General features: G+C 56.0%; 9 protein-coding genes across 9 annotated transcripts; 3 read left to right on the top strand and 6 right to left on the bottom strand.

Annotated features, from left to right (window-relative positions):
- The first annotated feature begins 553 nt into the window (after positions 1-553).
- Positions 554-1,869, top strand: F5Z01DRAFT_58421 (ADP-ribosylation factor 1). The gene is made up of 4 exons (XM_046260725.1): positions 554-882; positions 942-1,064; positions 1,137-1,460; positions 1,516-1,869. Exons 1-4 carry the CDS (start codon positions 808-810, stop codon positions 1,534-1,536), a joined length of 543 nt encoding a protein of 180 aa, XP_046118826.1. The 5' UTR covers positions 554-807; the 3' UTR covers positions 1,537-1,869.
- A 1,715-nt stretch (positions 1,870-3,584) lies between these two features.
- F5Z01DRAFT_59258 (uncharacterized protein) lies at positions 3,585-4,927 on the bottom strand. Its single transcript, XM_046260728.1, has one exon. The coding sequence runs from the start codon at positions 4,642-4,644 to the stop codon at positions 3,598-3,600; it is 1,047 nt and encodes a 348-aa protein (XP_046118825.1). The 5' UTR covers positions 4,645-4,927; the 3' UTR covers positions 3,585-3,597.
- On the top strand, positions 4,832-6,073 carry F5Z01DRAFT_58430 (uncharacterized protein). Its single transcript, XM_046260726.1, has one exon. The coding sequence runs from the start codon at positions 5,210-5,212 to the stop codon at positions 5,948-5,950; it is 741 nt and encodes a 246-aa protein (XP_046118824.1). The 5' UTR covers positions 4,832-5,209; the 3' UTR covers positions 5,951-6,073.
- F5Z01DRAFT_58161 (uncharacterized protein) lies at positions 6,074-6,963 on the bottom strand. Its single transcript, XM_046260724.1, has one exon. The coding sequence runs from the start codon at positions 6,686-6,688 to the stop codon at positions 6,197-6,199; it is 492 nt and encodes a 163-aa protein (XP_046118823.1). The 5' UTR covers positions 6,689-6,963; the 3' UTR covers positions 6,074-6,196.
- A 933-nt stretch (positions 6,964-7,896) lies between these two features.
- F5Z01DRAFT_635785 (uncharacterized protein) lies at positions 7,897-10,955 on the bottom strand (the record flags this gene model as incomplete). Its single annotated transcript, XM_046262175.1, has 5 exons — positions 7,897-7,942; positions 7,990-8,405; positions 8,559-9,383; positions 9,433-10,510; positions 10,579-10,955. The coding sequence occupies 5 exons, from the start codon at positions 10,953-10,955 to the stop codon at positions 7,897-7,899; spliced, it is 2,742 nt and encodes a 913-aa protein (XP_046118822.1).
- A 1,247-nt stretch (positions 10,956-12,202) lies between these two features.
- On the bottom strand, positions 12,203-15,318 carry F5Z01DRAFT_58084 (putative high affinity cAMP phosphodiesterase). The gene is made up of 4 exons (XM_046260722.1): positions 15,063-15,318; positions 14,171-15,010; positions 13,503-14,104; positions 12,203-13,449 (listed from the first exon to the last, which is right to left on the bottom strand). The coding sequence occupies exons 1-4, from the start codon at positions 15,211-15,213 to the stop codon at positions 12,322-12,324; spliced, it is 2,721 nt and encodes a 906-aa protein (XP_046118821.1). The 5' UTR covers positions 15,214-15,318; the 3' UTR covers positions 12,203-12,321.
- Positions 15,319-16,299: 981 nt separating this feature from the next.
- On the bottom strand, positions 16,300-17,261 carry F5Z01DRAFT_58117 (uncharacterized protein). Its single transcript, XM_046260723.1, has 3 exons — positions 16,908-17,261; positions 16,728-16,797; positions 16,300-16,661 (listed from the first exon to the last, which is right to left on the bottom strand). The coding sequence occupies exons 1-3, from the start codon at positions 17,101-17,103 to the stop codon at positions 16,493-16,495; spliced, it is 435 nt and encodes a 144-aa protein (XP_046118820.1). The 5' UTR covers positions 17,104-17,261; the 3' UTR covers positions 16,300-16,492.
- A 632-nt stretch (positions 17,262-17,893) lies between these two features.
- On the top strand, positions 17,894-18,813 carry F5Z01DRAFT_58041 (uncharacterized protein). Its single transcript, XM_046260721.1, has 2 exons — positions 17,894-18,472; positions 18,538-18,813. Exons 1-2 carry the CDS (start codon positions 17,945-17,947, stop codon positions 18,577-18,579), a joined length of 570 nt encoding a protein of 189 aa, XP_046118819.1. The 5' UTR covers positions 17,894-17,944; the 3' UTR covers positions 18,580-18,813.
- Positions 18,814-20,760: 1,947 nt separating this feature from the next.
- Positions 20,761-25,532, bottom strand: F5Z01DRAFT_58027 (uncharacterized protein). The gene is made up of 2 exons (XM_046260720.1): positions 22,433-25,532; positions 20,761-22,382 (listed from the first exon to the last, which is right to left on the bottom strand). Exons 1-2 carry the CDS (start codon positions 25,289-25,291, stop codon positions 21,030-21,032), a joined length of 4,212 nt encoding a protein of 1,403 aa, XP_046118818.1. The 5' UTR covers positions 25,292-25,532; the 3' UTR covers positions 20,761-21,029.
- Between the last annotated feature and the right edge of the window lie 196 nt (positions 25,533-25,728).

Genomic DNA, 25,728 nt, shown 5'->3' with positions numbered 1-25,728 from the left:
ATCGTCTCTCAATGCCACAACCTTCCGGGAGATGACTGCATGGTATTCGCGAAGCTCCAAGTCATGAATTAATTCCCTTGGTTACAGTGGGCGATGCGTTCAAATTGCCTGAGCTGAATTTAGTGGAAGAATGTGCACTCAATCGTGGTCGCATGACACCTTCAGTACAACGCGCTGCTCACGAGATTCGCTCGCTGCACTAAGGATTGGCCCCATCATGAAGAACACTGCCAGATCAGCAGAACAGTCGAGAGACGAGCTGCTCCCACAGACACCGGCAATTTTCCTGTCCATGTGACGACGGTTCTCTATGGCATGAAAGTGAAATAAGCTGTGCATTCATATTAGTCCATCCAGGAGCCAATCACATCCCCAGAACCCCAGAACAGCGCTCGCCGTTTGGCTTTCCCGACTGGAGGTCCACCTAAAAAGCATGATGGGTCTCGCCCAGCGAGAGGGAGGTCTGCTGGTATCATACCTCAGGTCCAGAATAGGAGACTGCGATTTCTAATCTCTGGTTCATCTTCTCCAGAGGCAAAGAAGCACGACGACGAGCGCGCCCGAGTCCGAAATACAGAAATCATCACCGCAAAGATATTAGACTTTGAGTCTCTACAATACAAATACCCCTTTCCGCCTTTGCGCCATCCACCCACGACAAGACGTAGCGCGAGAGGATCGACAATCGACGTGCTCGGGCAACCACGAAGATCCCCCCCTGATCGGAGAAACAAACAAGGACCCTATCTCGCCAGGGCAGCAAAACGAATCGCTACTGATCAGCGCCGTCATTAGACCGTGGGCAGGATGGGTCAGTCAATGTCATGGTTGAGCGGCCTGCTCTGGTCGAAGAAGGAGATCCGCATTCTGATTCTGGGACTGGTAAGGGGCAACACACTATCCCCCACACAACGTGAGCATCGCGGCTGAGACGAAAGTAGGACAATGCAGGCAAGACGACACTGCTGTACAGGTTGAAGGTTGGAGAGGTCGTCACAACTATACCCACCATTGGCTTCAACGTGGAATCCGTCACATACAAGAATCTCAACTTCAATGTCTGGGTACGTACCACCTGCGAGTCGCAAGAGCATTTCCCCTCGCAACGAGAAGGAAACTGACACGGTCACCAACAGGATCTCGGTGGCCAGACTAGTATTCGCCCGTACTGGCGGTGCTACTATGCCAACACGGCGGCCGTCATCTTCGTCGTCGACTCGACCGATATCGAGCGTCTACAGACCGCCTCGGACGAGCTCGCCACCATGCTGAACGAGGACGAGCTCAAGGACGCGGCGCTGCTCGTCTTTGCCAATAAGCAGGACCAGCCAGGCGCCAAGGGTGCGGGGGAGATCTCCGAGGCGCTGCGTCTCGGCGAGCTGCGGGACCGCAACTGGAGTATCATGGCCTGCTCGGCGGTGGACGGGAGCGGTGTGAATGAAGGCATGGACTGGCTGGTGGTATGTTTCGTCCCCTCATGACTGGGTTGGTCTGTTGTACTAACGCTTGATTTAGCAAACCGTGAACCAGGACTAAGGCATCGGATCCATCAGCACGAAGCATTCTTTCTCTTCCTTATTTTTTTGTACAACACGAATGACATGATGAACACACACACGCGCACGCAGAGAGACAGACTTTTCATCTATACAAAGTACACCTGCATTATGTCATGGGGCAAAGCGAGGAGGGAACATTTCGGGGCCCAGGGGCGTGATCAGGCACATTGAAGGCATGAGACTACTCCCCGAGACGCGTCCGGGCACGTGAGGCTCAACCTTACACAACGAGGCGGGAACGATAGCGCATTTGGGATATGTACGACTTTCTAATGATAACACCTCGGGGCGATATCGAGGCTTTTGCTTCTTCATTTGGGAGTATTGGCTACTTTTTCGCGTGAAGAATCAAGACATCAATGTGCGTTCACAGGCCCAGGACACACAAAGGTGAACAGATGGTGTTCAATTAACTAGAACTGCGGCGGCAAGACAACACGAGCAGTGATACTCAGTTTCATAGTAAGCTTGTCCTTGTGCGAGGGCGCTTGCCTCCAGGGCAAATCCGGCGCCCTCGCACGCACATTTGTATATATCCAGCATCTCAAGGGCCTCGCAGGACGCATGGAAGCGACCAGGGGTGGCCGCGAAGCGCACCCTCCAGCGGGCACCCCTTCACCAACGACCAGGTCGCGCCGTCGGTAGATTTCTCCGTGACGACGCGGCGCGGGGGGCGAAGAGGGTTTTGTAGTGAGATGAGCTACAGGGGGCCAGGGTTGTTCACCGATGGCATCTTCCGCAAACCAAAAGCAGAATACCCATGGACCATGTCGCTCAACCCAAACTGTCCGGCTAGCAGATACAGTATCGGGATTAAAGAATGGTTGCAGGATATGCCGCTCTTGATCTCTTGGAAGATGGCACGAGGCTGTGTTTATCCAGCAAACAACCCGGCTTGGCGACAAGAGAGGCTCCGCATCAGCTCTGCTCAGCAGAAGCGTAATGATGCCCAGCTCAGTGGCTGAACCTTGATCTCTCCGTCAGCAACTGGTCCAGTTGCTGTGGCGTGTCCCAGAAAATCCAACCCATAGCGTCCATGTATTCCAGATACCACGGGGCATACGAGCTGATGACGACTAGTGAATCGCGCGTGGTTGGATACCAGTCCAACAAACCGCGAAAGTGTCCATGTCGAATCGAATAAGGACAATAAGTCGAGCAGGTAAGGTAGTAAGCAAGTCCGACATCAAGCCGGTGTCTCGTCAACGTAATCTCGTGTCGAACTTAGTCGTGATTATTCGTTCGTCAAATCGTAAAGTCGTCGTCAAATAGTCGTAAGCGGGAAATTAAGCCAAGGAAAGAAGTAAAGGTGATGGTCGTGTGGTGGTTTCGAGCAACCAGCACCCAATTAAGGGGTAGTCCTCAGAGAAAGCCGCCTCTTGCCGTATTATTTGAAGGGAAAAGGAAAAAGACAGACAAGGAAAATAGCGATTGGGGAATCGACATCCTGAACGGATTCTGTCTCGGAACTAGCCGAGCGGTGCGCATTGCTGCATTCCTCTTATCTTTGACCCATGATGTAACCGTGAAACAGTGTAAAAGAAAGATGTGTCGCAAGCCGTCTTGTTGTGAGTATCGTCGTCGCTGCCGTGTTGCGTGTGCGTTGGGAGGCCGGCCCCGGATCTAGCGCCGATGACGGTGCCGTGAAGAGGAACAGTCCAGAGGCCGAACTAGCGGCTGGTGTGCGACGGGGGAGCCAAGTGATGTTTCCCCGAGGCGAAAAAACAGGAAATGCTCCCCAGAAAAACAAAGACGCTCGCTGTGTTGCAGGCCGGAAAAAAAAGCAATAAAAGAAAGAGGAAATAACGATGAACGGAGATGTCGCGAAGGGTGGATATCTGTCGAATCATTTGAACTCCGGTCCGATGCAAATGGATATAAACGCCGATACGTATGCCGATGGGATGATGCTGGTTCTATGCCGCTGTACAAGTCGATTGGTTTGTTGTTCGCTCCGGGAAACATGCGTCGCACAATGTCATGTGGGCGAGGTGGTGACCACGGGAAGGTGACCCTCCGTGCCTGGCGGTTGTCGTTGTCAAATGATGGCCGCGAAGTCGTTGTAGCGATCCCAGCCAAAGCCGCCCATGTTCATGCCCATCCCCATCCCTATGCCCACGCTCACACCACATTGAGCTGGTGCGAACATGCTGGGGAGGGGGAGAGGGGGCATGGGAGCCGTCACCTGTGGTGAGCCGAAGTAGAATCCAGCCGTGGTGTGAGGCGGGCTGTATGCGTGCGTGGGGGACGGCAACTGGCACTCGCTCATTCCCATGTTGGCCCAGATGGGGCTTGTGTTGGAATCGGCAGATGTCGAGGTCACACTTGGGCTCGAGGGCAAGATCCTCCAAGCATCCACGGCAGGGAGACCACCACCATTGACAGAAGACTGGGGCCACATGTTGGCGGCCGGCGAGCTGGGCAGCAGGGGAGGCTGGCGGACAATGTCGACGGCGCGAGAAGGCGGGGGCAGGAGCGGCTTCATGAGATTCCCGAGCTGGATCTTGACCTCGTCGCTTTTTCCACATAGGAGCTCGCCAGCACCTTCCTCCTCGAGACCTTCGAGCGCAGACACATGAGTCCGGTAGACAAACTTGTTGATGGCCTGGACGAAGTCCTCGTGGAGCTTCTTGCACTGCTGGTCCTTGTCGGGCCAGTCGTGGGTGTTGGCTTTGGCGTCGACGCAGTGGATCTCCTTGTGGTACTCGACAAGCGCCTCGATGGTGTCCTTGGTGAGCTTGTAGGCGACTTCGTTGCGCAAGACCATGTCGACATGGACAATGTAGGCCTCGACATGAATGAGCTGGTGGCTGAACATGGCCTCATCTGGGTCGGTCGGCGTGTCCGCCTCGGGGAGCTTAGGCAGCATGAGGGAAGCGAGTGTCCAAATGGCATTTGACGACGACAAGGTCTCTGTCAAGCAGCGCTGATGTTGAGGGACGCTGTTGAGTGGGCGCTTGACTCGGTTGATGCGCTTGAGGGTCTGCGTCAACCAGAGCTCAACCTTGGATCCTAGGACAACATTGACTGATGAGGCGCGGGGTGCGAAAGCGGCAGCCGAAGCCGGCAGTAATTGAACGGGCATGGTGAGTTGGGGGTATCGTATCGTATCGTATCGGTATCGTAGAAGTTGAAGCGTGAAAGCGTGAGGGTATATCCAAAGGCGGGGTTCGTTCGGTGTCGGACAGAGGCGACGAGATATAGATATGAGATGACGGAAAAGAAAAGGCGAGATGACGGAGCAGAGCAGTGATTGGGAATTCTTGACGTGATATGGGATCGCCTGCTAAGCTGCCGCAACCCGTGAGAGAAGAGAAGGACGAGGACCTCGTGGTGAGGAGCAAAAAAGGAAGAGGGGGGGATGGGAGGGCGGGAGCGCACCGAGATATACCTGCGATGGGCTGGCCGGGGCGCTCCGTACCTTAGCTGGGGCCCGGGTCCCAGTGGCGGCCCACTGGCACAGCGCTGTGCAAGTTGAAGCAACAGGCACTCGATCGCTAGCAGGCACCGCCCAGCGCTAAAAGTGGAGGAGCTTCTAGCCTTCTACAAGCAGAGGCCCGCTCCGACAGCGCGCTATAGCAGGCAGCTCTGGGCTAGGGCTAATACTTGGTAGTCGGCCGATGCATCATGCATAATGGCTGTCTTAGCGCATGTCGCTTCTGCTGCTGCTGGACTCTGGAGGCTGTGCTTGCATGCATGATGAGGGATCTGCCCTGTGCATGCGAGGAAGAAGGCCTGCGCAGCTGAAAGCTGCAGAGCTCGTACGTACGTACGCCACACTGTCCGATTCCAGCTGCCGCACCAAGCCGCTCGTACCTGCGCTCGTACCGGTACGCGCGCCTGCCTCCAATCCAGTCTCCCGTCACTCCAGTCTGCTCTGCTCTGCTCAGGCAAGGTCATGTGAGTCAGTTGCTTTCGCTCCTGAATCTGGGGTCATTGGCGCATTCACAGATCCGCCGTCACCATCATCGTCATGGCGGCAGAACCAAGCCCTGGTCGAGGCTCGTGTTACTGACAACTTGGCCAAACGAGGGCTGGACCGAGCTGCCGTTGGCGCTTATTTAGCCTTTGATGTGTCTGCGTACAGATTGACTGACTACGGCCGAGACATCCGCAGTGTCACCATCCTAGATCACCACGCAATCGACCATTCATCAATCTTTGGACTCATGTGCGGCTCTGGGATTCACGGGCAGGGTCGCACGGGGGTAGACAGCTTGCAGATGAATGATGCATGCCTTTTGTCCGGTTGGTACTATCGTACCGCATCGTCTTGCAGCCACCAGGGACGGCAGACAGACCCTCTGCGAGCAGCAAATTGGCCTGCAGCCCATGCAGACTTCTGGAAACGACCACATGCTTGTCATACGAGGCGTCAGCGTATAGAATAGGACCTCGCCCAAATAAAGGCCACCTGGTATCATGCACGCCGTAGAATGGAGAAGTCTGTGGGCTTATCGTGACCAACGCTGCTTAATACAGAGGACCGGCTACAACGCCAATTCGTCGGCACTGAAATTACCACGGTCTTTGAGGCGTGTCGAGCCGAGGACAGCTTTTGATACCACATGACTGCACGCGTCTGCTCATGGTCTATACAGGTACATGCACGCACAAATGGACGCGCGGTGCATGTCTCAAAGGGCCATGGAGAGAAACAGATGACCGTCATATATCAAGTTTCCAGCGTCAGCACAGAACAAGTGAAACAGGCGCGTGCTGCTGCCGATGGTCGCGCACACTGGCCTACGGCTCCGTCTTTGAGGGTGTCGTCGACTCCTCGTTGCCGTCGCCAGGATACCCCCCCCCCCCCTTTTCCCGGCCAAGGAAGAAGCCGCCAAACCTGCGCCTTTAGGGGCGGGCACTTGCCCCTGAGTGAGTCCCTGGTATGGACATGATGCTGTGGATGCCTTCCACACGCGGTCGACGGTCCTTGACACCCGTCTGGGGATCGAGCTCGACGTATAAGTCTCCCATGCTGATTGGGAAATCGCAGGACCCAGAGAGACGGGATTTGAATGATAAGTGTGATGGCGCCCCGAGGATGGTGAGACAATGGGGATGAGGAGGACATGGAACCCCAAGAGATGTTCACAGGACTGGAAGCGACGAGAGCCTATGGATGGCATGTGTCCGAGTAGCGCCTTGGATGAGGTGAGGTTGAAAAGGGCACTTCTGTACGGTCATTGGCCAGCCGCATAATGTGTTGAAGGGTGGTTGAGTGGGTCTCCGACCAGGAGTGCGGCCGAACCTCGAAGCCTCGGACGCGTACTACTATTCGCCAGGGCCGTCTGATTAAAGACCAATCATCGAGGCAAGAATTGATGAATGGTACCGTTTGATCATTGTTCAAAGGCACAGCAGAGACAGGGCCTAGATTCGTCGTGGACTTGTGGGCCAGCCAGTTGCGCTCGACTGACTCGATATCAGATTGCGCCAGGTATAACAGACTGTTCTGTGTAGCCCCAACTAGGCGTCCAGTTGAGCCGGTTTCGTCACCGGAATATTGGTAGAGACGCAATGTCTAAGCCTACTTCAACCTGGCATTCTGTCCTACAATATGAAGCTCGTCCTTGCATGTTCTGTGGTTGAAAACACCAGAGCAGTGTCCACCAGCCACAGTGCCAAAGTATCGGTACCTGCGGATGCAAGAGTTCTAGCGATATCAGATTCCAGAGCATGCAGCACTCGCCCGCTTTTTGGACAAGATCCAGCATTGCCAGTCGGCAATTACTGTGGTGCATATTGCATATTCAAGGCGAGCGATGCACAAGGGCTCGAAAAGGGGTACTATGCGATTCCTATTTCGAGATCCTGTATTTTCGCCTCCTCCGCACTCCCGCGTGGCAGTCCAACAGGAGTCACTTGATCGGCCAGTGCAGTCACGTGAGCTTCCCCTGGCAGCTCGGTCTGAATTGTTCTGCATACGTGTTACCAGCGGCCGTCCTCCCCCTTGGCTTTGTAGACCAAGCCTATGACGTTGTGAAACTTGTTCTTGGAGCCAAGGACCAGGGCCCAGGGTCCCGTCGTGGTCACGAGACAATGGATTTGCGACCGCGCGGCTACCGTCGCTTGCTTCGTGGCAGCTGAGATTGCTCGTCAGTGGCGAATACTACGTGGAAAATCTGCATCACGAGATGTCCATATCTGGCGTATGGAAAGTCCCATGTTTCCGGGTCCATGGTGTTTCCAAAAATAACAGGCTGTGCAAGATCTGCCCAAAGTGCAAAAATCTCCGTGCCCGTGGCCGATGGACGGTGCGGAGCGCCACGGGAGGCTCCACTGGAGACGGGCGGGCAATGTGGCGTTCTACCGAGTTGGGACAGCAAACAGCATTTCAAGACCCTTGCACAGCTGAGGCGTGCATCGTGCGTGACTGGAGGCTAGGGTAAAAGAAACAGTGGCTAATTGATCACTTTTACTTACTTACGTATTCACCCAGACGAAGTATGCAAGGACATGTGGCTTGTCTGCTGTGGCTTCAGGCCCTATTTCGGTTGCCATCAGGCTGCAGGCACGGCGAGCCCGGGTGGCTGTGCTAGCCTCGGCAGGCCTGCCGCCTGCCACAATGAAGAGTGGAGCCTCCGGGGCCGGACATGGATATGTCACGGCACTTGATGACATGACGATGCATGAATATGTCGGTGAGATGGCATTTTGCGGGGTGCGCACGTTGGAAAACGCCTTGGGTTCGAATGATTTCACATCCAGTGTGCTTTGCACATCGTGTCGATCGACATGGACAGCTGGCAGCCGGTGAGTAGAGGGGTTCTGTCGCCACGGACAGTAGACCGAGCACGACCAGCACATTGTGTGACCACTGTCAAGCAGATCTGTACACGTTTGCTACGGGCTCAGTATACCCAGGTAAATCAATATACTAAAAAAGTGAAAGCTTGGAAAGTCAAACAACCAAACTACAACGCTGCCGCTTGCGCTATCCCCAAACATACGCGCGTACAGGGTACTCAAAACCAATCAACTATGAACAGGCCTCACGACGCCATTATCAAATCCCCCCTGCGCTCGAAGACCCTCGCTCACACCCCTCGAGATCATATCCGAGATGGCCATGTTGGTGACCATGGGATTGACACCACTCGCGCTGGGGAAGACACTGGCGTCCGCGACAAACAGCCCCTCGCGACCCCAGACCTTGCCCTTGGGATCGACGACGCCCTCCTCGGGGGCCTTGGCCATGCGGCACGTGCCCATCTGATGCGCCGACGCGACAGGGCCGAGGGGCTGTGCGCGACCGAGGCGCCACAGCTCCTTGAGCCAGGCCTTGAGCTTCGGATCCGAGAATTCGGGGTCCTTGACCTCGCCGCGCGCCATGCCCTCCTCGAACGCGGCGCGTGCCTCCGCGTCGACCCGGAAAGGCGCGAGACCGGGCATGTACGGCATGATCTCGAGGGCGCCCTGGACGTAGCAGATCTTGACCATGCCCTCGATACCCTGGAGGGCGTGGTCGCGGTCAAAGGGGGACACCTCGTACGCGAGGCGGGGCAGACCGGTGCGCGGGTCGGGGAAGACGGTGCCCGTGTCCCGGTCGCGGACAATGGTGACAAAGGAGGCCAGGTGGGAGAAGCGGGCGAGCATGAGCTTGGTGTCGAGGCCGCTCGTCCAGGGCACCGAGGACAGGCACGTAAAGGGGACCATGCACGTCGTCTCCATCTTGACGCCGTGGCCGTGCTGGTCCAGGTTTTCAAACTCGTCGTTGCAGCTCGTGATGATGCCGCCCTCCCAGCCCTCTTGGGGCTCGGCGAACGTGGCCGACACCATGTTGGCCGGGTGCAGGTGCAGGTTCTTGCCGACGTGCTCGTTCTAATTTGAAGTCAGTAAGTGCTGTTCCTCTGACACCAGACCTTCTCACCTCGATGCCGCTGCGCTTGAGGAGCAGGGGGCTCTGCAGCGTGCCGCACGACACAATCACCCGCTTGGCCTTGATCTGCACGCGCCTCCGCACCCTGTCGCCCTCCGGCGCGGACACGTCGCCGTCAGGACCACGGGACGTCCAGTCGCCAATGACACCCGTCGCGGTGGTGCCGTCCTCGGCAAAGGTCACTCTCTCCACGTGGAAGCCCTCCATAAACTCCGCGCCGTGCTCGGCGGCCGCCGGCAGCCAGGACGCGGCCGGCCCCTTTTTCTCGTTGGAGCCGCAGCCCAGCGTGCACCGGCCGCAGTAGTGCTCCGTGTTGCCCGTGTTTTGGGCGACGGGGTGGGCGCGCCAGCCGAGCTTTTCGGAGCCGCGCAGGAGCACATTGTTCCTGTAGTTGTGGCGGATGGCGTCGGTGCCGGCGCCGACAAAGTCCCAGACGCGGTCGAGGCACTGGTCAAACTGCTTGGTCGCGAAGAAGGGGAGGCCCTTGTCGTCGGCCCATTCCTGGCGGACATAGTCCTGCGTCCGGAGGGACACGCTCCAGTTGATGGTGCCGCCACCGCCCCACGAGCTCCCCGTCAGGACGGACGTGTTGCCGTCCTCGGTCAAGTACGGCTGGCCGTTGTCGTAGAGGTAGTGAAGGCCCGACGTCTGGTCCATGGGAAATTGGGATGGGGGAAAGTAGTAGCCCTTTTCGACGACGAGCACGCGATGTCCGGCCTCGGCGAGGTTCTTGGCGGCCACGCCACCTCCCGGTCCCGTGCCGACGACGACCACGTCCGTCTCGATGACGTGCGTGTCGCTGCCGGGTTGGATCTGGAGAAAGTCGTAAGGAAACCCATCGACGCTCTTCCAGTCGCGCGGGGCGTCCATGTACCCAGCCAGCGCGAACAGCTTGGAGTCTGTCATGGTGGCCGCCTTCAACGCGAGACTGGCCACCGTCTTGGCCAGGCCACGCAGCACGGGGAACGAGGATGTGCTCCACGACTTGATGATGGCGTGGCGCACGTGGGCGGGCTGCGCCGTCACGGGCGACCAGTACCCGGTGAGCAAGAGACTCCCAAGGCGTGTGCTGTAGCAAGTCGGGTTAGCTTCGGCAGCATTGGGAGAGAGGAACAGAAGAGGGAGGTCTGGTCTTACTTGAGCATGTCCATCACAGGCCCGAGCTTGTTCTTGGCAGGGTTCACGTCCAGCGTCCGCAGGCAGTCGTCCCTCAAGGCCTGTTCCGAGGCGGGCCTCGCCGCGAGGAACTCAGCGAGATCCTCGCGCGTCTGGCCCTCAGGGAGGAACTTGGACGCTTCGTCCAGGATCTTGTCAAACTCGGCATCGGGCAGGGCGACGTGGTGCGCCTCGCCGAGCTGGGGCGCCCTCGACTTGGAAGTGAAGCCAGGCAGGGCGCCATCCATCAAGGCATAGAAGACCTCCCACTGCTCTGGTGTCAGGAAGTCGCTGGGCGGCAGCGCGGGCATCCGCGTGAGGACTGGCTTGGCCCCGGGGAGAGCGTCCATATCGGCCATGTGCGTGCGCCCGGTGGTGCTGCTGCTACTCTGGACGATGAACGAGTGGAGGGACAGGTAGAGGTCAGGCGAGGGATTGGGAGTCGCCAGCTTCAGATGAGAAGCAGGCGGGTGGATTGGCCAAGGAGCGATGTAGGAATCCACCGTATGGGTGGGTTATGTTTCTCGACAGAGGAGAGCAGGCGTGATGGTGGTGGTGATGATGATGTTGAAAGAGGTGAGTGCTGTGCGAACGACAAATATGAGCAGCGTCGGACAGTCGGATCATCAACAAGGGCCCAGAGGCCGGGGTCCCTGCTTGACAAGCGGCCACGGCAAGCTTGAGCAGCCAACATCATCCACCGGGGTCGGAAAACCGCGGTATCCATCCATCACCCGCTCGTCGTCCCGCGTCGCGTGAGGAGGAGGTTTGGGGCGAGTGGCCGGGCCAGGGCCGTTTCTTCCTAAAGGAGACACCACATTGGCGACTACTCATGCACGGCATTCGGTGGCAGAGTGAGTAGTGGATGGCTTGCCAATTAGATGGAGGAATTGATGGGGAGGGAGGGAGGGTGGCCAGTGCTGCTCCAGGATCCATGACGGGGGGATTGGCCGCCTCAATGCGGGGAAGCGACGACATGCGACCCAGATCCAGAACCTGGGGCATCCAGTTCATCGTCCAAGTGAATGTTGAGCATCTGGCTGGAAGGACTCTTAATAAGCAGGTCGATCCATCCTAATTAACTAAGTTAGTCTCATCAGCTCACCAGACAGTCCAAGCCAAGCTAATGCCAACAGCAGCGCCCTAACCTCCTCCTCGCCCGCCCTCCCCATATCCCACACGACAAAGGGGCGTTGCCCAATCGAGAATACCTTTGCGAGCTTGCCACAGCTCGCCAGACATGCCTCTTCACCTAACAGACATCACCACATCCCTGGACTAATCATAATGCTCAGCACTGCACGCACGACTGGCTGCTTCGTCCAACACGGACTGTCTGTCCCATTGTCTTCACCGCGACCTAATGGCTATCAATCACATGCACCTATACGTCCATCCGTCCGTCCGTCCGTCCTTTCTTCCCTTTCGCTGTCCGCTCAGAAATCACAGTCGGGTCCGCAAACTCCTGTCCACCCAAAAAAAAATTGAAACGCCTGCCTAGCACGCGCATGATATGCCGTGCCATCCACGCTCAGCAGTAGGCTGGCTGGCTGCTTGCTCGCACCGAGCTTTATACATGTGCATGTGCCTTTCCTCTTCCTCCGCAAATATAACGTCGGCACCCGCCATCTGCTGCCGCCCGTCCCCCGGGATGTGTTGTACAAACGCCTGTTCATCATGTCGTTCATGCGGAATAATCACCCGCCTTCGACACCAAGCTCTAAATCAGCCCTGGTTGTCGTTCGTCATAGAAGTCGTCGTAGTGATCGTCGATGTGTCGGATCCTCGATGCGTCTGATTCGAGCTCTTGCTTCGCTTGAAGAAGGAAAAGTCCTTCATCCGGAATCGACTCGTCTTCTTCTTCAAAGCCTTGCCCTCCGTCTTGCCCAAGCTCCCCGTCGACGGTGACTGTCCAAATCTCCCATGCGCGAGCTGACTTGCCCCGGCTCCTGCCCCCGCCCCCGCCGAGGCGGACCTGCGCGCTTCCGTCCCGGGAGCGCTCGTCGGCCTCTCCACGGACTCCTTGCTGACAACGCTCGTGCCCTTGGTGCTCGGCGACATGGGCAGTTTCCCCGTGCCCATCGTGTTCTGCGACGCTGCGTCCCCTGCGAGGCCCGCGACGGAACTGCTGCCCTCGGTCGTCTCGCTCACCCTTTGTCGGCTGTGCGCAGCTTGCGGCTCTTCCGCCCTGCCCGTGGTGTCCTGCTCCTGCCCGGCCAGCGGGTTGATCTGTGCCAGTTGCCGCATGGCGTCAAACGTCGAGATCTTGCCATTGACCTCCTTATACCCCTCCCGGGACTGCGGAAAGTGCGCGGGCTTCCGGGTTGGCGGGCTTGGCGATGAATCAAGGGCAAGGGCTTCCTCGGGCCGCTGCTCGTCGTCGACCAGCGCTGTTGGCGTCTCGGCGAGAACCTCGGATATCCCCTCCATCATCCTGTCACGTCGCTGGTCAGCCTGTGACGACGACTCCGCGCTGGCCTCTTCCATCCCGACAGCATAGCTCATGCTCCTCGGTGACAATGTCCCCTCTTTGCGAAGCCGCCTCTGCGCCGCCTCGCCCTGCTGCTCCTTTGTCTTTTCTTCCTCCACAATCGCCTCAAAGAGAGTCTTGTTCGTCTCAAGCTCGTGGACCGTGTACACCATCCCGGGCATGATGTCTGCTACACCCTGGAACAGCGGTATGGCAAACAGGTTCATGAAGCTGAGCTGCGCGCGAGCCAAGGATGCCATGTCCTTCTTGGGCGGGGCCATGAGGGAGGATGGAATGTTGAGCTCGCTCTCCATCGACGCCTGTCGCGAGAACTCTTCCGCCAGAATGTGCATCCACTGCTGCGCAGCGTCATGCCGACGAGCCTGCCACCTTTGTCAGCCCTAGTGTCATCGTTGCCCGTCACGTTATCACTCACCACATTGCTGATATCGGCGCATTTGATCAGCAGAGAGCACGCAAGAGCCTTGTGGTCCTCGATTTGCCTCCCGTTCCAGCCTTCCGTCGTGTTGTTCTCCTGGAGCTTCTCCTGGGCGTCGCCAAGCTTCTTCATGTAGTCAAAGTGCAGGCCCATGTCGGTCGCCAGGATGGAGCTGATCATGAGATTCCGCATCTTGGCATCCTCAAAGGCGGCGGGCCAGTACCTGCGGAGAATCTGGGAGTACGCAGCGCAGTGGAAGGTCTCGAGGACCGAACGGTCGTTGTAGAGCTGCGCGAGTGGCGCATTCAGCGTTACCAGGAAACCATTATTAACACCTGGATGGCCGACATCATGGCCGATAGCGGTGATGAGCAGTGTCAAGGCCTCGAATGACGTGATCAGCGCGCCCATGGGAGACCTCGTCGACGGGTCTGAAGCGCTTGGCTGCTGGGGCGACGTGGGATACGGCGCGAGTGACCCGATATGGACCAGGAAATTAAAGGTGGCCTGCAACACGTCGACAACATGGCGAAAGTTGTGATACGGTACAAAGTTATTGTAAGCGCCTCGGCAGGCCGTGAGGAAATTGATCAACTGATCTGCACGATCCGGTAGTCAGCGGCAAGCCCCTTTCCACTCCCCCAGAGCAGAGTGCATAAACTTACCTGTCGTTATCCGCCACTTCTCCAGCCCCGGCATGCTGAGTGCATGCTTGAACATGACCATGGCTGCCACCACGAGCTCATCGTCGGTGAAGGCGTGCGCTGAAAAGTGCCAGCTGGCCACGGCCTGGGCCACCTCAGCTTGCCGCGATTGTGACACGGCTACGTGGACGCTGCTCAGCAGCTCGTCTTCCGACTGCTGCCGACAGATCCCTCTCATGAGGTTGGAGACCATCGCTTCACGCAGGTACGAAAAAGGTCTTTCCTCATTCACGCCAACCCAGGAGCGCTGTCGGCCCCGCTTGATGTCGAGCATCGCCTGATGCTCCTTGGCCGCATCGCGCTGCGCTCTGTATGCGCAAACCTCCAGCGTCGATATACAGCTCACGCTCAAAGGACTGATGATGACATCGGCAGCCCCCAACTCGAGGCACTTTCTTATCATGCCGCGGTTAGCGGCCAGACCAGATGAGGTACCAGGATGGTGCTCGCGTGTGCCATCCGTCATTTGTTGCGCCGTGGCTGAGTGGTTAGAAAGGTGGTTGCTGACAATGGGAATCGGAACAACGAGCTTTGCAATGTTTCGGAGGTGTGCTTCCGTGATCAGCTTTTGCAGCAGGTTGAGACCGTAGAGCTCCTCATCAGGTGCGTGTGTCTCTTCACGTGGAAGCGAACCAGTTGGCGACGGTGACCGCGAGCGCGTTTTTGGTCGTTGCTGCTCTCGGAGGCGATCGTGGGGCGGGATGTCGAGTAGTATCAAAGTAGGCTGCATGTCGGTCATCGCTCGATCGTGAAGCTGGAGTAACCGGTCTAAGCATTCTACACCAGAGCTACAGACATGGACTAGAAGCAAGGTCAGCTGGAGCATTGCGATACTATCCGATCAGATACACACCATCACCGAATGCCTCCAGAAGCGGCTGTAGATCTCGGCGCACCTGGTCGGTTTGCCAATCGCTGTCCACCGCCTCCGCGGTGGCACGGACAAGACGTCCGGGGCCAACATCGCGGTTGACGTAGATAACATTGCAAGCAGGAGGGTCCATTGTGTCGACGGGTAGCTACCAGCCCCGCGACTGGATCGCCGCTGTAACTTGTGCAACTGCAGAGGTTGGTGGTGGCGGATCGAGGTGCGGAGGCAATGGTACGCTTGATCGAAGGATCGTGGCAGTATCTGCCGACAGAGTTTCTCGTAGCTTTCTATTGAATCTTATCGCCAATTCAGCCGGTTTAGAGGCGGCCCGGCACAAGGATTGATGATGATGGTCGTCTGGTGGATAGAGGAGCGAATGTGGCGCGGAGTCTGTTGTCGCAATGGGGTCGCTAGTGAGCACAGCGCCGACGTGCAGAATCGTAACAAGAGCAGGCTAGGTCCTTTGTTTTCGAGAAAACTATATGTCGGGCATTGCGCTTCTACAAGTTTGGTAGTCGCGCTGTTCGCTCGCCGGTCGGGCAGTGTCGACAAGTCGTGGTTGTCCGCCCTTGAAGCCTAGTGCGGTCGGTTGCTGTTGGTGGTGGTTGTGGTGGTGGTGGTGGTGGTGGTGTAGTATCGTGAAAGCCAAGCAAGGCACGGCCGCAGCGGGTCGCCTCAGAGACTGGGTAGAATCGTATCGGTGCGGCAGATCGTGCAGGTTTGAGGCAGCGGTCCAGACGCGTGAGTAGGACGTCGGGAATGGCGAAGAGGAGGTTTGGGAAAGTCGAAGGCAAGGAGGCTCCGGAGACAAGCTGGGACAAATTGGGGGGAGGGAATTGAGTTGGGCCCTCTCGCCCGTCTTGTCGTGGTGGCTCCAGTCCAGTCCAGTCCGGTCCTAGCTGAGCGCCTGGAGAATCTGGCCCACCTTGCAGTGGAAGGAAAATGGAAGGAAAGACGAGTCCAGATGGAAGCCAGGCATCCCTGGTCAGGTCGGGCAGGTACTTGAGCTGAGGCGGGCGCAACCATGCAGATGCCTGTACCTCGGAATGGGCCAGGGCCACTGCAGGCGGCGCTCTGCAGGCGCCGCCCAGGCTGCTGCTTACTTTATTAGGCTACTAACTATCACCGTCTCCCACCAACCCGTGCAATCAACCAACCCTAGATGACTGGACCTCAGGGAAAGGCGCAGGCACCCTAACAACGGTCTGAGTTGGCTGCTGCAGACCAGAAGCAATTCGGAAGAACTGCATTGCCATGTCGAGGCCGAAACCCCGAGTTATTGGTACTTGTTGTTGCTTGCACGACAGGTATGATGCATGTGTGTATGGTACGCTGCGCCCTGTGCGCCCTGCCCTCTGCGCTCAAACAGCTTCTAATTAATTAGCACGAGGAAATGATGCACTCCGGTGCACTCAGCACGACCCAGCGCGACCTCTGGCTTTGAGTGAATTTCTCCTCCCAGCGGGCTGTAATACTTGACAAGTCCACGCGTACTCGGACGTGGTCAGTCTGGCCATTATCTCTGTATTAATCACATCCCAGTGCTGAATGACGAGGCACTGATGCACGCCCCGAGCACAACTCAACTTGTTAGTGATTCCTTACTTAAACATGTGGGAGCGGCGTGGAACAGTGTTGTCGGCCCACCTTTGTCCTAACTGTTCATGATCACGAGATCTTGAGGGTCTGTACGATGGCTCTGTCCTGTCAAGGCTGCCTGCTCAGCAGTGACGAATGTTAACGAACCCATACAAAGCCGCCAAACTGAGTCAGGTCCTTCCGATGCGTTGAAGCTCTCCCCACTTCCGCTATCGCCAGGGTGCGTACCTTGGGCGCAAGGCAGAACCCCTAGAATTGGTAGCCTTATTACATGATACAAATCGTGCAACGATAAGTTATCGTGCCGATCCGATGGTTGCGACAACCTCGTTCTTGTCCTATGCGTAGAGACGTCGTTCTCTGATAAGTGATAGTGCAAGTGCAGTAATAGGTGCCAAGCCCAAGCTGCCAAAAGCGGGGACATGGACAGTTGCTCATGCAGCCGCCACAGGCGACTGGAGCCTGAGCGCTCGCTCACCTACCAGACTAGACCAGCTCACAATGCAATGCGACAACAAATTGACAACTGATTGCGCGAAATTTCATATCAATGGGCATTACCGTGATAATTAGGAGTCGCGGACACGGACCTGTGAGGGTCAAGCCTGCGTGCAAATTGGTAATGGGGGTGAGGCCACCACTGCCTGGAATTGGCTAGCCGGACCGATTGTTGCGATCAAGCTTCGTGGAAAGCTTCTCGTCGTCTTCGAGAATGGTTGATCGTGCGAACACGTGCGAATATGCGAGTGGACTCTGGAGTGGTAAATGATGCTTCTTTTGTGGCCTGCAGTAGCATCACCCCTGTATTCACAGTACGCGCACTAATAATACGTACCTCCGTACTACAGATGGCCCGATGGCCGAAACCGGACGTACTTTCGACGCAGCCCCATCCATCCGTTCAATCCGTTGCAGGACTGTCTTGTTGATATTATTATTGCGTTTATTACTGAAAAGTTAAAACCAATACCTTGGTCTTTTCGCGATACGTATTCCGCCGGGGGCCCGCTGACTAGAAGGACGGGGATGGGGCCCCGTCATGAGACTGGGCCTCCGGAGTCCCGGACTCTCGGCACTGCAGGGCCAGAGATCACCATGGTTCATGTAACATGTTAGTGGCGGTGCATGTGATCACCCCGTCTTCGCACAGATCACCACCGCAATGGTGCGCCATGAGGAGATCAACTAGTCGTTGGCGCGCGCACTCCGTCTAATACCAATAATACCATCAAAACCTAGGTCACATACATGTACCCTGTGAAGCTATGTTCTTGAACTGTCAATTTTGCCTTTCGTTAGAGCGCGCTGACCGCATGGCTTATATAGTAGTAATCTACCCGCGTAGGTATAGTATAGTTTTAATACAGCTCAGCAATACCTCAAGTGAGTGTGACGGGCTTCTCATTATTCCCAATTTGAAATTTACAAACCGCCTAATCCCATCCAAGAGCCACGAATCGGATACAGCATCAATTATGGACTGCGCAAGCACCAAAGTTAGCAATTCTGGCCCTCTCATCCAGCTAATCTTGCGCATCCCGACTCTGCTCTGGTCAATTCAAGCATGGCTAGGTGTCCCGGACTCGATTGGTCTCTTCAGCCCGCCAGATCTAGCATTCTGTCAAATGGGTGAGCTCCTGTCTCTGACAATTGTCCATGGGTTGAGGTTGGCCCTTCATCCATCATTTAAAATCAATTGGATAAACGGCAAGAGGCCGGGCCCTATTGAGAGGAGGAGGTACTACCTGTTTTCAGTCGGTCTCACGGTCGCATTGTGGATGGAGTTTATTGGAGTAAGTCTTCCCTTCATGCTCCGGGTTCGAGATATGTCTTTAGTGTACTGATTCATATACCACAGTTTAGATACCTCCACTCAATTTCATGCTACCCTGACAGTTGAGTCAGCCACCAACGGTCAAACTCTCGTTGGGCGTGGCCTGGGAGGAGAAGCACCAAGTGTACCTAGGTAGAACAGCTCGTACTCTCAACCCACAACCAACCCTGCATTGACGTTCCTGTTCCCTTTCAAGGGGCAAATCTTCGACCATCGCGAGCATAATTTTGAACCGGTGGCCGCAGTCACATTCCACACAGGTCCTTCAAGTTGCGCGTTACCAAAAGCAGAAACGCGGACCATATCCTTCTTTAAAAGGATTCCCTGGGGTAATGACAAGATCAGGATCACCCTAAGCAAACTCCTGGCAATTGGTACTAATAAAACGACGAAATATTGCAAGACACAGCCGTCTGGTGAAGAGCCCCCAGTGCGGAGGAACTACCATCTATGAACAGCTTGCTTGCAAATCGAAGGCTTCAGCAAAGATTGTGACTATCTCAGGATCACAGCGGACTCTTTGACTTCTGAGTCATGAGTTCGTGGCCACGTTCCAAAGTGAAAGGACAGCCGAGGGTGAGAGAACGAAGAAGGCCGAGTTGCTGCACTTATGGTAGGTACTACCTTAGGTTTCGATGGCGGGAAAGACATTACCAATGTGCCAGGAAAGCAGCGGACGGGGTCTCTCTCGCGTATGGGTACGTACTAGTACTTATTGAGGCATTGCTCACGGTACTAGGTACTACTTGGTGGGCCTAGGTTCTCGAGGTAGAAGGCACGCATCATTGTCAAACTTCAATGTTCTTTCGCCTCACTTTGCCGGAAGTTACGGGGGGAAGGCAAGACTCAGGGGCTGGCGTTGGGGATCACAGACTTTGACTTCGGACGGGAGCCATCTTTGATTCATGGTTCGTTGGACAGATTTAGCGTCAAAATGAGCTATAGAAAAGCAAGTTCAAGGTACTCCATCACAAGAAGAATGCAATGTCACCTTGGCGAGCAAAGATTATGAATATATAGGGGCACAGACGGTACCTACTCTTCCTAGGTATCTATCAAGCAAGTACCCAGTAATTGCTATGTGTTTACAAATCCAGGCCAACAAACTGACCGTGACATGCTCGGATCACTTATGCTTTCTGCGAGAAAAGCCACAGGTCCTGCTCTGGGTACCTTATCTGTAGTTGAGTCCTGAGCCTAGTGCGATCAGGTTCACTGACGGCCCTGGGCATGACCCTCAGTCCTTATCCATGACTTCTTCCTCACTTTTCTGACTCCCTTCTCTTCCTTCTCTCCTCGTGTCGAAACAAGAACCCGCAGACCCCCGTATCACTATGACTTACTCTCCGTCCCCCCCTCGCCGCTGAATTCGTCCTGGCATACACTTTGTTTCTGTTGCCATGGCTATACACACAAATTGACCCCGTCATCGCATTGCACCGCCGCGTGGAGAATGTCTCTGATCTCGCGATGCGGCAACGTTTCATCGGGCGGGCTCTCTGTTGGTTCCTTCTGACCTTACCTATAAGTTGGTTCCTTGTAGAGTTCCTCCGGGCATAGGATGGTCACGGCTTGACATCCCGGCCTGCCCAAATATTGAATCAATAGATGCCATTTCGTCAATCAATCCTCCCATTCCAACATCTCGCGGGAGTCGCGGCCTATCATTGAACTTGGAAATTCGGCCAAGGACATGGAACCCTGCACACGATATTGTCGCAAAGAATGGAAGATTCTCAGAAATGTGGTATACGTAGCTTATTTCAATCAAGATGTAAATTGCCGTACTTGGCAACAGTCATCCGAGACCTCATGATGCACCACATCTCGACATGCTACTAATAAATTGCCGCACTCTCTCGACAACATTGCTGCTAAGTGCTAGTATGTCTGCTCGATCAATATCGCTGCCATGGGTAGTGCCAATGTCGAGCATAGTTATTGGCCTGTAGGCACCCACAAGGTGTGAAGACTGCATAGGGTTCTGGATAAACCTGTGAATTGTATACTGTAGTGAGTGATCTATGGCACTGAATACCAAGTAACTGGTGAGTAGCTGCTTGCTATAAAGAGAAAAGACCCCATCAGTCAGTTGTCGATGTGTGGTCTCCTATTCGGCAACCTCTACTACGGATGTCGCATGTTCATGGTGGCCAGCGGCCGCCAGTCGACGCCCGTTCTCATCGAACCCGGAGGCTGGACCGCACCGGCGCTACACCTACTCACCACCCCACGGCCAAGGGGGCCCCGGGCAAAGTCACAGACAGCTTGCGCCGATAGTTGTAGACACGCGCTTCATGTATCCTATAGAGTCATCGCTGCAATAAGCTACTATGTCCGGTACTGCCATGCGGTACTACATGTGTGTCATGCGCGCGAGCATCTATGTAAGTATGTCTATGCCGGGCAATCCTTGTACAGACGCCATGCTGCCTTCCAGCTTGTCATTTGTCCCCATGCGAGTCTTCCGCCATCGTCTACGTCGTCATCATCTCATCGTCAATGCATCTGCGCCTTTACACATGGCGAGTGGTCTTGTCCTCTTCCACATGGATCTCCGCAACCTCCTCCGACCCGCGCAGGCCTGCTGTCGTTGCCGGCACCGAGATCACGCCGTCCCGTGCGTCAAGCTCAGCATCCGAGTCAGGATCAAGGTCTGATGTGTTGGACCTCATCTCAGTATCTTCCGATAGTTGACGTCTTTCATCGCCCGAGACTTGAGCAATGTCACTACCTCCATCGATGCTGTTTCTGTCATCAAAACTCCATCCCTGTTGCATAGCATGCGCTGGCTGTGCGTACGAATCGTCCATCTCGATGCCCTCATCTTCGACACTCTGGCGAATGGATGTGTACGAAGGAGGCTCATCGTCGTCTGACCCGTTATCTCCGTTGAGCTGCCTAACGGTGGTGGTAGTCGAGGTCCGGTTCCTAATAGCGGGCCGCGACTGCTCATAACCTCCATTGGCTTGGAAATCATTTTCCATCTCGGTGGACGAATCTTCCTCTGCCTCGCCGCCGTTGTCGAACTTGTCGAAGATGTCTGCAAACCTGGGCCCACCCAATGGGCGACTCGAGCGCCTTCTGTAGAACAACAGGTAGGCTGCGTTGGTGACCACGGTCTGCGGATCTGACACTTGACTGACGGACGAGTCATTGTAGTTGTACCATTTGCCATCCATAAAGTTCTTGGCGTACGCAGTGTAATGACCACCGCCGAGGCCGCCGTAATGGTCATCCACCGCAATCAAGTCGTAGATCTCGTCCTGACCATCCTCCTTCTGGACCACGCGCGAGGTCAGGTCCAGCCCTTCGATGGGAAAGTCGACGCGGACATCCAACTTGTCACGGCGGTACCCAGCACTGCTGAAGCGCTTCAGGTGCGCCACCAGGATGTCGGGAGACTTCCACAGGTCGAACTTTTTGCTTGCTCGGCGGTGCTCTTTGCATCGTGGGCAGTACCACATGTCTTGCTCCGAAAGGATCTCGGCGCGCTCGAACTCGTCGAGACATTCTTCCAGGGTGATGCCTCTAGAGCGGCGACTCTCGCGACGAGACTTGCTGATCTTAAGAGCGGTATCGTGGAGAGTCTCAATGTTGGAGAATGTTGCCATGTTCTTCCCAAAAACGTGATCCCACGCATCGTCATTCCACTCAACGACAAGTCCCTCACCAAGACGAAGCAGCGGACCGCCGTCAGCTTGGGCACGGGGTGTTGGCTGGGGCCGCACGGCGGCAGATGCGGCCTTTTGCGCTTCTTTGCGCAACTTCTTCTCTCGCCTCAGCGCCTTCTTTCCATAGGTCTTTTGCTCCTTATTGAATTTCTTCTTGCCTCCCTTCATCTTCCGAGGGGGTGATCTGCGTTCAAACTAGGATCCGTTAGCAAATGCTCTGCCAAGAGCGATCCAGTACTACTTACGCGAGCGGGGCCGTCCTCTTCACTGGATTCCTCAGCCATGCGAGTCTGCGACGACTGGGGCGAAACCTCTGTCTTAACGTCTGCCTCGGCGCCGCTATCATCGTTGCCCGAGGCGGTGCTGTCCCAGCTGCCGGGGCTGCTGTGATCACTCTCACCTGACGGCTGTGGCATGCGGTCTGCGACCCTGGGGAGCTGCTGCCGGTAGCTTTGCAGTTGGGACCAGCCAGAGGGAACAGAGTCGGTACCATCAGTAAAGTAGCAGAGCTCGAAGAGGTTTTGCAGGGACGGATCCAGGAAAGCATCCGATTTAGCGTAAGCCGGCCGGCGTTTGTTGAATTGCTTCAGGAGCTGTGGTTCGTGAGGCAACGGTCGAGCTTGGACACTGTCCGCGGAATCTTTCATGGTGATATCAACCGTATCTTCTTCATCCTTGACAGACTGTGCAGTCACCTTGGTCTCGTTAGAAGACTCTGCATCTGACGCAGACACAACAACAGCATCGGTCTCGGCGGTCTCATCCATGCCCTGCCTCAACGCAGGAAAGCTGGAGAAAGTGGCTAGCTTCTCCAAGACCTTCCTTTGTATCGCTTCGTAGTTGAAGGCTTCATCTCTGCTCAGAACAATGAAGTGTGGCGGGACCATATCGGCCATACGAGACGCGTTCTGCGCCCGGTGGAAAACAGGAAGCAACAGCTGGTCATAGGCGGGATCATCCCACTCGGCAGGCTCGGCTGAGAGATCCAGCATTGAGCGGCTCTTCTTTTTGCTTTTCAATGGCCAGTTGGAGGGTGCAGCTTCCAACTCGTGCAGCACGGGGATATCACTATTACCAATCTCCTCGGAAACGTCCTCATTGTCGCTGTAGATCTTGAAAAACTTCCCTTTGAACTCCTCCGCCCCCATAAGGCGCTCGACAGGCACACCGGTGCGCGTGGAGATGTATTGCTTGAGGCTGTCCATGGCGCTGTGTTTGGGTAGCTCAACTTCGATCCTAACTGGCACGTCGTTCAAAGGGTAGAAAATGACAGGGCTAGACCAGACCTCCTTGATCGGCAGCGGTAAGGTGAGGTTATTGAACGGGTCAAAGGTGATGCTTATCTTGCCGCACTCAGGGCATTTCAGCGTCGACTTGTACATGCCTGTGAAGAGATCGGCAATGACTGAATCGTCGCGCCTCCTCGTAATGTCCCACACATCGTCGGCCATTTTGCGGATAGCCTCAGGATCATTGATCATATCATCAGTCGAGTCAGGCTTCTCGATGTATGGCTTCTTCTTGATACGGCTCAAGTCCTCTTGCAGGCCGTCGAGGAGAAATCCTAGGAACTCTTGAGTGTCCTGTTGGCCCCAGCCTTGGAATGTGCTGCGGCAGCGACCGACTGTCGACTTGAAGTCGCGGGGGCTCACTGACCCACGATTTTGCTCGTATATTTCCTTCAGCAGACCGTAATAGGCCAACGCCACGCGTCCATTATATCCTAGTGGGTTTGACTTGTTGATCTCATCCACATGAGAGTCCGTGAGGAAGTATTTGGAAAGTTCCTCCACGCTTCGAACACACTGCAAAGCTGAGTTCATGTAGCAGGTATTGCCTAGGTTGTGAAGACCGACAGCACCAAGGCTGCGTCCGATCTTACGGCCGTGCTGCGCACGGCCGCGTGTCATGACACCAGGACCTGGACTGCTGCGCCTGCTGCTGTTCGCTGATGACAGATCGGGGTTCAGGCTCTTAAGGTTCTTAGTCGGTTTGGAAGCGTCCTTCTCCGTGTATGTGCTGACCCACGACTTGCCGTTAATCGACTCATCGATGATGAGAGTCTGATCAGTGACAAGGTCATAGATTTGCAGGGCAGATCTTCCATTGAACTTGGGGTTGATCGTCGTGTCATTAATGCGCAATTCCATTCTCAAGTCGCGGACCTCGGAAAAGGCGGGAACTCCGACTAACAGCTGTGACCAGATGCCCTGGGGAGAAGAAGTGCCATTGCTCTTTGGCGAATCGGGCGGCGTCAGAGCTGAGCCTTCTGACGGCTTGGGCAACTCTGGGCCTGGAGGCTGTTCAGCCGCAAGCGCATGAAGGCGGATTTTCCGGTCCAAGGGAACATGAGCCAAGGTCTTTGCTTCTTTGAGGAACGTATGCAGCTGAGCCTTGCGACTGCGAACAAGGGTGACCGGGGGAGGCTTGTTGGCTTTGAGAGACTGCTCAATAGGCAGGGGGCTTAACTCAGACCACAGCCTGTGAATGCGGAAGATGGGCGGATGTAACTCAAAGCAAATATCGACAGGCGACTCGGAATCAGGCGCCCGATTTATGGCCTCTCGAACAATGGGCTTTTGATTGTCCTTGATCCCGTACCAGTCAACAACCATATTCCATGCATCCTCTGGGAATAGCTCAAAGGACTCCTCGCCGGTTCCGGGCTTCAGGCGTGTAAACTCCTTGCCGCTGGAGTCGATTATGACATCCTCAATAATGCTCGCATTGTCGACGGGCCCCAGAAGTGTGCAGTCGGTGTCGGCAGCCTCCTTGCGTAAAGCCAGGGCTTGATCTACCCATGTGCGGGACACAAGATAGGCCTTGTCACCTTCCTTGGGCGGTGCTTCCTTGGCGGCCTGGAGCAGCGTCTCGATGATCTTCACTTGCTCCTGGATAGGCGGCGGGGTAGTAGGTGCTTGCTGGGACTCGCTCTTCAACCCATCACCTTCCTGAGGATCTAGGCTCATGGCTCGAGGAAAGCCTCCTGACACCTGGTTCTCAGCGCCTGCCTGGTCGCCGTTCTCTTGGTCTGGTTCCATGCTCGAGGCTCGGCGCTTCAACGGCGAGGACGATCGTTGCGGGCAGCCGGCGTCCCCATTCATGATGGATAGTTTCGATGGATGGGTGGGCGCGAGCTGTGGCCAGGCCTCGTCGCCTGCTCTGTCGCTCGAGATGGAGGCGCAAGGGCTCGAGGGCGCGGAAGAGCCGTAGTCGGAGGGAACCAGAGCGTTGGTGTGTAGTCGTGGAGGCAAGCTCGATGCGGGAGCTGGACTTTCCTTATTGTATCGTCGGCGGAAGGGCGTTTCGTCGGGCCCGGAGGCGGAGAAGGAAAAGGCGGGATCGTCGCCTGCCTCACTGGAAGACAAAGGCCTGTCCGGCGAAGGGCTTGCTGTGTGTTCTTGGGCAAGCGGGTGGGTGGAAACTCGTCTTTTCTTTGAGGAAGACGTCTTGTCTGTGAGCTGCTTCGACGAAGCAGCTCTGGATGATTCCCTTTGCGAGTGGAGGTTTCGTTGAGGGACGTGGGCGAGTGTACCAGAGT

The sequence above is a fragment of the Emericellopsis atlantica genome (genome assembly GCF_019669845.1).
Source record: "Emericellopsis atlantica unplaced genomic scaffold F5Z01scaffold_11, whole genome shotgun sequence".
Taxonomy (NCBI): domain Eukaryota; kingdom Fungi; phylum Ascomycota; class Sordariomycetes; order Hypocreales; family Bionectriaceae; genus Emericellopsis; species Emericellopsis atlantica.
Note: the sequence above shows the minus strand (reverse complement) of the source record. Positions and strands in the feature narration are given on the sequence as shown.